Below are 10,235 nucleotides of genomic sequence, written 5' to 3'. Positions count from 1 at the left end.
AAGGGTAAAAAACCCTAACTTTCTTTTTTACGATTTTAACTAAACATTTTCACTAGTTTTTTATTTAATTCGAATTAAAAAATTTTCGCACGTGTTTTTACCTCACACGCGGGTTTCATTAAGGGTTTATAGGTCTTTTCCATTTTTTACAGGGGTAAACTCGATATTTGATAATTCTGTCTATTTTTTAGGTGTACCTGAGAAATTGTTGCGACTCAACTCGGCTATTTGAGTAAAATCCCCTCTGCGTCGCCGTCGTCGGCCACCGGGTCTCGTCTCACTCTCCCTCTTCTATTTGGTTTGATCCCATACGACTTCTCATCTCGACTCCTAATTTTGATCCAAATAGAACAATCCGCTTCACACCCAGAGCTTCACAGAGGCCAACGGCGCCCTCAAGCTCCATCACATCGTCCATTGACGAGCGAGGTCTTTACTCTTTCCTTTGTCCGCTGTTGTGATGTATGTATGTTGTATCTGATGGAAAATGGGGGGATCTATAGTACCTGTCTTTTGGTCAGCGAACAACCCAAAAAGGTCGGGAACAGCATCGAACGATGCTTTTCTGGGTCTGCTTTATCCTACATTAAACTACAAAGTGTAAGCAGATGTAGTCTATATTCTTCATACAAACACCATTGCTGTTCTATTTATGTCCCGTATGTGTAAGTTTAAAATTCTTTAAACTCATCTATCTTCAATATGCATCACTTTAACGTACAAATTTACAACGAAATTGCGTTGCAATATTTTTCTATATATTCAACATCCAAACACAATCCAAACACAATTCATCAACTCACTCTAAAAATTATCTAAAAACTCTCTCTATCCTCAACTCTTAAAAAAAATCAAATAAAAATATATTTATTATTTTTATTAAATATTTATTTTATTATTTTGTTAATTATTTATTTATAAACCTTAATTTATAACTTTTAAATAAACTTTATAATTCTACAAATATATATATATATATATATATATATTTATTATCTTTATTTAATTCTATATTATTTTTATTTAATATTTATATTTTATTAATATTTTTTTAATTAATTATTTTTTAAATTTTAATTTAATTCTTCTAAAAAACCTGAAATTCTAAATTATTTTTTTTATTTTTATATTAATTTTAGCAACGAAATTGCGTTGTTAATTTTGCAACGCAATTTTGTTGCAAAATTAGCAATTCATTTTTTTCGTCGCTTTTGCAACAAAATAATTGCGTTGCAAATAGCAATGAAATATTTTCGTTGCAAAGCGTTGCAATTTGCAACGAATTGAAACGCTATATTGGTTTGCAACGACGAGTTAGCAACGAAAATTTTTTCGTTGCAAACACTGTTTTGCAACGAAATTTGTAGATTTGCAATTAAAAATTTTCGTTCCTAAAAGACTGTTTTTTTGTAGTGTAAGAAACACAATATATGAATCATGTCGATAAGTCCTCTTAGTACGAGTATTATCTTCCATGTATTACAGTATATCATGTGTCTTTAAACTTTATATGATAACATTACTTAATGAATAAGCCTTATGCTTATTCTAGGTCCAAGTAAGTGAGTCTTTTAATATCAAATATAGTGTACACTAAAGAAAAAGATACTCACAACTGAATAAGAGTTTCATGAATACATAAATGTACGTACAAATGAAATAATCACATCATGGAACCAAGTCCCATACTCACAACATGATCCCTGAAGTTCTTAATTGGCATGTCAGAGGATCGACAATCATCAATTCAGTGCTAATGTGTTCAATGACCACTTCCTTTTCCGCGCAACGTTCTCTTATGGCTAAGTACTTGATGTCGATGTGTTTACTCCGACTTCCACTCTTATTGTTCTTAGCCATGAAGATAGCAGCTGGATTATCACAATATAATCTCAATGGTCTAGCAATAGAATCCACAATTCTAAGCCCGGATATGAAACTCTTCAACCATACACCATGCGACGTTGCCTCGAAACATGAAACGAACTCAGCTTCCATAGTGGAAGTAGCTGTCAATGTCTGCTTGCCACTCCTCCATGATACAGCTTCACCGGCAAGCATAAATACATATCCAGATGTTGACTTACGCGAGTCAACACAACCAGCAAAGTCTGAATCTGAGTAACCGATGACCTCTAAATTGTCCGTTCGTCTATACATAAGCATGTGATCCTTCGTACCTTGTAGGTATCTCATCTCCTTCTTTGCAGCTTTCCAGTGGTCCAAACCTGGATTACTCTGATATCTCCCTAACATTCCCATGACAAATGCAATATCAGGTCTTGTGCAAACCTGAGCATACATAAGGCTTCCAACTGCAGAAGCATATGGAATGTTCTTCATTTGTTCCCGTTCGAGCTCATTTTTCGGGCATTGATTCAAGTTGAACCTATCACCCTTCACAATAGGTGCTGGACTCGGTGAACAATCTTTCATCCGAAACCTCTCCAAGACTTTATTGATATAGGTCTCCTGAGACAAACTAGAATACATCTAGATCTATCTCTATGGATCTTAATGCCGATGACATAAGATGCCTCACCCATATCCTTCATGTCAAAATACTTAGAGAGAAATTGTTTCACCTCATACAACAACCCTTTGTCATTGGTTGCAAGTAAAATGTCATCCACATATAGAATCAGGAAACAAATCTTACTCCCACTGACCTTCTGGTATATGCAGTTATCCATGGTATTTTCTTCAAAGCCAAATGAAGAAATGACACCATGAAACTTCAAATACCACTGACGGGAAGCTTGTTTCAATCCATATATGGATCTCTTAAGTTTGCAAACCAAATTCTCACCACTACTAGAGGAGAATCCTTCAGGTTGTTTCATGTAAACCTCTTCCTCTAGTTCAACAGGCTTGGTATTTCACTTTTCCTTGAGTTGCCAAATGCACACTCTCTCCACCTTCCATAAGCAACCTCCATTCCTCTTGAACACACATGTTCAACAGTTCGTTGATCGACCATTTATCCTTATGTGTGTTGTAAGAGATCTTGAAGGGTTCGTATTGCTGCGGCAAAGAGTTCAAAATGTAATGCACAAGGAAAAAGTCAGACATGGTAACCTCAAGTGTTTTGAGTTGAGCCGCTAAATCCCTCATTTGCATGATGTGTTAACGCACTCCTTTGGTACTGGTGAGCCTCAAAGTGGAAAACTTCATAATCAGGGTGCTCGCCAATGCCTTATCTGAAGACTCAAATTGTTCATCAATAGCCTTCAGCAGCATACGAACATTGTCATACTGCTCGATCGAACCCCGAATGCCAGATGAGATGTTTGTCTTTATGAACATAACGCTGAGGCGATTAGATCGCTCCCACCTTTCATAAAGTTCAATCTCCTTAGGCTCACTCTCCTCAGTTATCGGAGGCTGTTCGTCTTTCTGAATAGCATAGTCAATGTCCATCCACCCCAAATGAAGCAGGATTCTTTCCTTCCACACCTTATAGTTATCCCCTTTGAGTTCGGGAATATCGCATTTCATGTCAGAGACATTCACAGGTTGAAAAACTGCACAAAACAGATCAATATACATGCTTATGTTAATAAAATTAAGGCAACTTTATGTGACGTTTTACCAATGTAAAAACATCAACAATATGAATCATATGACATAAAAACTGCATGTGGACTAAGTTTCTAATTCAAATAGATTCATTTAGCTTAATGATGAAACCATCGGATTATATTCGTTTCTCAATCCCTGTGGGCAAATTAAGAAACATAATCGACTTTCCACCCTAATTAATTACATAAATATAATAAAACTTCATGTGGGATAAATTTTATTATATCAATGTGATTAATTACAATCAATATCTGTAACTAAATGTGATCCAATAACAAAATTTATGTATAATTTAATTCTAATTAGAGTTGCTTTGGCTATTCTCTAATTTAAATAAATTATACGGACCACTAGATATCTATTTCTAATACATTATTGTTGAGAAATAGGCATAGTCTAGTGGTTGTGCCTTCCCATGTAGAATGCAAGGTCTTGGGTTCGAACTTTGCTCCTCCATGCCTTTTCCCTCATTTATTTTTAAATGAGAACCAATAATATATGTAGATATATAAACATAAATGGACCCATCACAGCCCACTAACATAACTTTCTAATATATTTAAAAAAAATTTAGAAAACCCTAAATTCATCTTCTTCTTTGCGTTATCTGTGCTCCACTTTCTGTTCTGTATGGCGACGACTCTTTCTCTACATTTTTTTTATATAAAATCTTTATCTCTCCGATGACAATGACAACTCCGATGGTGAAGGTTCATGACCGACGACCATCACCAGATTCGTCTACATAAATGTTGTCACGGAGAGTAAATCCGAGAATAGAGTCACCAACCCAACAAATCGCATAGATCCGAATCGCAGAGATGAAGAAAAAACAAAAAATTTCTATAGTTTTCTGGTCTAGCACAGATTACAAACAACAAGATACTCTATTTCTTATTTTAATGAGTTATGTTCATAATATCTATTTTCATAGATTCAACACAATATCACAACCCATCAATTTCTATATCAAAATTACAAAAGCATGGAATAATTCGAAATTTCTGTAACTAGAGTTAATACAGAAAAATTATTCCAATAATCATGTCAGATTTCATGAAAATTAACTAAATAAAATAGCAAAAAATTCATGAACAACAAATTTTCAATGCAGAGATTAACACCAGCTCTGATACCAAATATAAGTTTAAAATTCTTTAAATTCATCTAAATCATGATCTTCAATATGCATCACTTTAACATACAAGATCATGAATGCGGAAATAAAATTCTGAATCGGAAAACATACCTCCGTCTATTGAAATTCTTGAATTGAAATCTGAATATTTGGTGCTTCTAAACCTTTAACAATACAATACTGATGGTCTATTTCTATCTGTTTTGTTTGGTTTAGGGACCAAATACGTTACCCCTATTTATTGTTTTTTCTCCATCAGAAAAAACTGCTATTGGGGTGGTTATCATGCAGTTAACACAACATGGAGGAAATATTAGACATTAACATAATGGGAAGTTAATAATAAAAACTTCCAACAGTATGTTCCTGAAGGTATGGTTATTTGACTAATACGGAAGTGAAATTCATTTTGGTGACTACGGATTTGGGTGTCAGAGACACAGATGTGAGAAGTGTGAGTATCTCTTTGTTTATAGTTGATTACTTTGAAGAGTTCATCTACATTTATCTTTGTAGATGTGAAGTTTATTCCTCTAGACAATGGAGAGATCGATGATGCGTGATTGACGACATTTAACATTTTCTATCCCATGAGATGAAACTTGGAAGTAACTGCAGAGTTGTTTATGAGAAAAGGGAAATCATCACTAATCGGTTTGGTACTTTGGTGTCTTTTCTTTCTGTGAAAATGTCTACAGTTCGCCAGGAAGTTCCATGCCGCATATGTGGATGCAGTCTCAAACCCATTCCATGTTCCTGGAAAGAAGATCACATCGAGAGCTTTTGCTGAAACTGTAAGCAACATTGTCTGATCATACGGGCTGAACTGAGCCACTTCCTTCTGCCACTGGATGCTACTGAGCACGTGGATCCAAGGAAAAAGGGTTTTCCCATCTTGATATCTGGGTAGTGCGAAGAGACTGTTTATGCATCTGGCAGTGGCGGGCTGGTTCGTTGTCCTACAATTCCGACACAACTGAACTTATGTTAAAACGTGCTCCTGGAGGTTTGGGGGACAACTGGATAATCAACGTCCTGTATGGAGGATTCGATCAGCAATGCCAAGTGAAGATTTCCTGTCATGTAGGAAGGAGTTGTTCGCCAAGTCTCCTGATGCGCTTCCCTTTTGTGGGGGCATACAAGTCTCTCTCTCATCATCATTTGTTCATATCCAATATAAATTTAAAAAGCCCGTCTTCTTTTGTTCATTATTATTGGGCCATACCTTAAAAGCCCATTAACTTATAGTCACATATTTATTTGTAACTTCCAGAAAGACCAATTGTACAGTTCTGGCGACTACTTTATGAGACAGTACTCCCTCTGCACCTGATTGAAGAGCGCGCTCGATCATGGCGGCGGATTAGCTGGTAGGAGCCCAAAGACCGCGCCGCAGATCAAGCCGATAAAGGAGGCTCATACAGTTCAGGTGATTTTGCTTTTCTTTCGTTTCTCTTTCATCTCGTTCACTTTTAGGTTTTCATCGGTCCGGTTTCTCGATTCGTTTGGTTCTTCGATGTTCTGTCGCGTTACCGTGTTTTGCTACATTGTGGGTTTTCGGCACTGTTGCTTTCGTCTCGTTCACTTTTAAGTTAATGCATATGAAGATCGGAACTTCTACGGGTATTTTAAGATGTGAGTCAAGTCAGTTCATGGTTTTGTGAGCTTTGAATGATCTGATGGACGTGCGTATTTTATTTCGGAAGCAAATCTTTAGGTTCCGCACGTTTAAATTCTATGCTCTCTATCTAATGGGGATGTTTTGTGTTATCGAAGTAAATTGGCTTACAAGTTAGAACATAAAATATTTGAGGTTGATAGCCTTTCACTTCAGCTCGTATTTTGCTATCTGGGGTTTCAGAATTTGAAAAATCGCACTGAGAGGAAGATGGAGGCGGAGGTGGTGGAAGCGGAGATCGTGCTGCCAATGCACTTTAGGTTTAAGAAGATACAGACATATGAAAAATACCCGAAGGGCCAATCTCGAGGAAGGTGGAAACATCTCAAGCAGATTCTTCAAGCCGAGAATTTCCAGGATTACCCCCCTGATGAACCCAATTGTATGTCCCCTTTTTCCCAATTCAGATCAGAGATCAAGGCTCCTTCTTTCTTGGCCCTTGATGTATTTTATTCCTTACGTCTTCGATGTGCTTAATCGACATTTAGAGTTATCTGCTTTCGCCTAGGGTTTTTCTTATGTGTATCTTTTGTACGTCAACTCTTGCTTTCTTTGAAAGTTAGCATCTTACATAAGATTTTATGCATTGTTCCATCTCCCCATAAAATCTGCCTGCGTTTCTCTTTTTGGAATAGTACAACTGTTTCATAGGTTGAGTGAGTTTATGAAATTTTCTTTGTGCAGGTTTCCGAAGGTTGCTGAATATTTGAACAGGAGTGTTGAATTTGTTGCGCAGATGTCAATATCGAGTCACCGCCTTCGATGCAACCATGCAAGAGAATTTGTGACATAACTGGATATGAGGTACGGAAAGCTTGGAATATGTTTCTCTATAGAATGCACTTTAGGCCGAATGTTCAATTCTACATTTTTACCAAGGTGGCTATGGAAAAAGTGGTCTTAGATGATCATGCAAGCTTTTGGCAGAGTGTTTGGTGGACCGAACCAACTCATCATAATCCTCGAAATGAATTGAGCGTTTCTGTGTTTGAAGGCAGAGTCTGTGGTTAAGATATTACCCGAGTGTCTCGCAAAGAACAGTTGAAAACAATGAAATGCTGCTCACTTGACAAGTGGTTTCGTTTTGACAGGCCCCATATTTGGATCCAAGAACAAAACTACGTTATGCAAACACGGATGTCTTCAAGACTGTAAGATCCCTTTCTAGTGAGCAAGTGCAGCAGTACTTGGCGCTAAGGAATGCGGCTGTTGTTCTCAAGTAGCGTCTCGTAGGTGTGAGCTATGTATTCCTAGAATCTCATTTTAGTTGAAACCAAAATGTGCTGAAGATGGTCGTGTTTTTTCCGGGAAGTTATGTGTGCAAGCTACTTGTGTAATAGAAAAAGGAGAGATTTTTTTATTAGAATTATTATGTATTGTTTTTTTAAGTCATCAATAACATTTTATAAAAGATTTTGATGGGTCGAGATATCCAAGCTCAGCGATGGGCATCTGATATCCAGATTGTCCGCATGTGAAAACGAGGTAATATTTTGCTAAAATCTATGAAAGCGAAACCGGACATCTCCAAAAAGTCAGGTGTCTTACTAGGTGGAGGACATCTGCTTTTATCTGTCCAGAGTGATTCTTAATGTTCCGACCGGTTCAGACAAGGAGAGCAAAGCAAACGCAACCACCACCATACAGAACTCACTTGACAGCCTCTCTATTGAATAGGCAAAACATCGTCAACATCCAAGTTTATTTGGGATTAATCGCACGGATTCTTAGTTTTCATTCATTTCGGTTTTGTATTAACTCTTCTGAAATTTAACTCTGTCTAGACATGAATTCGCTAGTGTTTAGCCGGTTCCAAACCTGGATAAAGAATTCTACATAAAAGAGGAGGTTTTTGCGGTATGTTACAACCAACAATTCAAAACTATTTCATATTTCATGAGATTGGATAGACAAAACGAGGTAAAAAAAACCACCGCTACCCTGTTGTTTCAAATGTGGTACGGGCAGGGAATAGTGAGACGGCTGGTGGAAGCGGCATTGCACTGCCGGAGGCAGCGATAGATGGGGATGACTGACCTCCTCTTCCACTTCCACGACGTGGTCTGTTAGTGAACAAAGTGAGCAAAGAGAGATCGACGAAGACATGCATGGTGGACAGCAACATAACGGCAACACGTAAATAAGGCAAGGAGATAATTAGCAAGGAGACACGTACAGATTTGATACTCTTCCTTTTATTTGTATATAAAATATTGCATTGCCATACTTAGTGTCGATACAATGTAGAATATATATCACTTGTAAATGTATGCAGCATATACGAGAATATACACAGTAGCCCCTTTTTTTCTATTCTTCGTCTTCATCGCCTTTTCTCTTTGAGATGTATTGATCAGATTCCTCTGTTCTTACTCTGCATTATTCCATCTGTTGAATCATTTTCTTTATGGTATCAGAGCACCAAGATCTTTGATCCCTCTTCATTCCAAATCTCTTTTCGTTTCAAATCCTCTTTGCTACCCTCCATTGACAGCCATGGAAACCACACCGAAACTTATCCCGATCACCTTGACCGGTGAAAATTATTTCTATTGGACCAAGGCTGCAATGGCGGTTCTCAATAGCAAGGGTTTATGGGAGCATATTTCGCTTGAAAAAAAGGTGTCTCCCCCACATGAAGTGGCCATCGAAGGAGAAACCCCCGAGCAAGAACAACAACGTCTCCAAAGAAACCGACAAGCTGTGTCCGATTTTAGCAAATGGAAACAGGAGGACAGTCAGGCCTTGGTGATTTTGCAAGGCTCTTTGGATGTGCACCTCCTCCAATCTTTCATCTCTCAAGACACAGCAAAGTCCCTTTGGACAGCAATGTCGGCAGCGCAAAAGGCGCGATGGTTTAGCGGCTATGCCGGAAAAAGAAAATAAATGGTGCAAATGCACGCGGCTAAAGCCGAAAAAAAAAGAAGATGACGCAAATGTGTGGATCGACGATCGGAGTATTCCAATCGAAGAGGTTAAAAGCCGGATTCAAAGGCTGATGTGGCACGGATGTGCGGCGCATATGCGCGAGTTGGGTTGCACGACAATGAAGTCGGCAGAAAAAAAAAGAGTAGCACATCGGCTAGGGTTGACAGTGATAAACACCGTCGTCGGAAAAAAATAGAAAAAAAAAATGAATGGAAGACGATACTCAAGGTGATGATACTATTGAAGTTAGTATATCATCGTCATCTTCATCATCGTTTTCGGATTCAACGAACATCGTTAATATAAAAAAAATATTTAGAACAAAAACCGAAGCTCTGATACCATCTGTAACGACCCAAAACCCGGTATTTCGGATATCGTTGAATCGTCACTTGGGTTAAAAAAAAATCCGATTTATTCTAAAATCAACCATCAAAATCAGACTCTACAGCGGAAGTCTAAAACAATGAATTCAATAACATAAGTCTGCATATTAATTTCATGAATAAATTGAATAAATAAAATAGAAACTCTAAATCTTCGTCTTTCTGGCAAACTACCAAATCCAACAAAAATAATCTGCTTCACTTTTCACCTGTGGAGAAAAATGAAAGGGTGAGCTACGCGAATAGCTCAGTAAGGTTGCAAGACTATAAACCTCGCCTCCGTACCCAGAATAGACAATCAAATAGAAAACAATTCAATCAACATTCAACTCAAACAAAACTTTATGCCATCACATACGGATCGCCGCCGTACTATGACCTCAAAACTCAACCAATAGCAATAAACCTCTACGGATCACCGCCGTAGTCGGGGTTATCACTCCACATGGATCGCTGCCATGTCTGGGTTGTTATCATACCATCACATACGGATCGCCGCCGTACCATGGTCTCAAAACTCACT

At 37.8% G+C, this 10,235-nt stretch overlaps 1 protein-coding gene across 2 annotated transcripts; it reads left to right on the top strand.

Moving 5' to 3' along the window:
- Positions 1 to 5,993: 5,993 nt before the first annotated feature.
- On the top strand, positions 5,994 to 7,817 carry LOC104807806 (INO80 complex subunit C). Of its 2 annotated transcripts, none has more exons than XM_010533228.1 (4): positions 5,994 to 6,149; positions 6,582 to 6,780; positions 7,135 to 7,202; positions 7,490 to 7,817. In XM_010533228.1, exons 2-4 carry the CDS (start codon positions 6,609 to 6,611, stop codon positions 7,619 to 7,621), a joined length of 372 nt encoding a protein of 123 aa, XP_010531530.1. In that variant the 5' UTR covers positions 5,994 to 6,149; positions 6,582 to 6,608; the 3' UTR covers positions 7,622 to 7,817. The 2 variants fall into 2 exon arrangements, with proteins under 2 accessions (XP_010531530.1, XP_010531531.1); XM_010533229.2 differs by lacking the exon at positions 5,994 to 6,149 and adding an exon at positions 6,221 to 6,355.
- The last annotated feature ends 2,418 nt before the right edge of the window (positions 7,818 to 10,235 follow it).

This window comes from Tarenaya hassleriana, unplaced genomic scaffold (assembly GCF_000463585.1).
Source record: "Tarenaya hassleriana unplaced genomic scaffold, ASM46358v1 Cleome13, whole genome shotgun sequence".
NCBI lineage: Eukaryota > Viridiplantae > Streptophyta > Magnoliopsida > Brassicales > Cleomaceae > Tarenaya > Tarenaya hassleriana.
Note: the sequence above shows the minus strand (reverse complement) of the source record. Positions and strands in the feature narration are given on the sequence as shown.

What these genes read in the sequence shown, in the direction of transcription:
- LOC104807806 (XM_010533228.1), top strand. Translation starts at nt 6,609, where the DNA reads ATGGAGGCGGAGGTGGTGGAAGCGGAGATCGTGCTGCCAATGCACTTT. An exon ending in CCCCCCTGATGAACCCAATT is followed by an intron (nt 6,781 to 7,134) that starts GTATGTCCCCTT and finishes TTTGTTGCGCAG; the next exon opens with ATGTCAATATCGAGTCACCG. An exon ending in GTGACATAACTGGATATGAG is followed by an intron (nt 7,203 to 7,489) that starts GTACGGAAAGCT and finishes TCGTTTTGACAG; the next exon opens with GCCCCATATTTGGATCCAAG.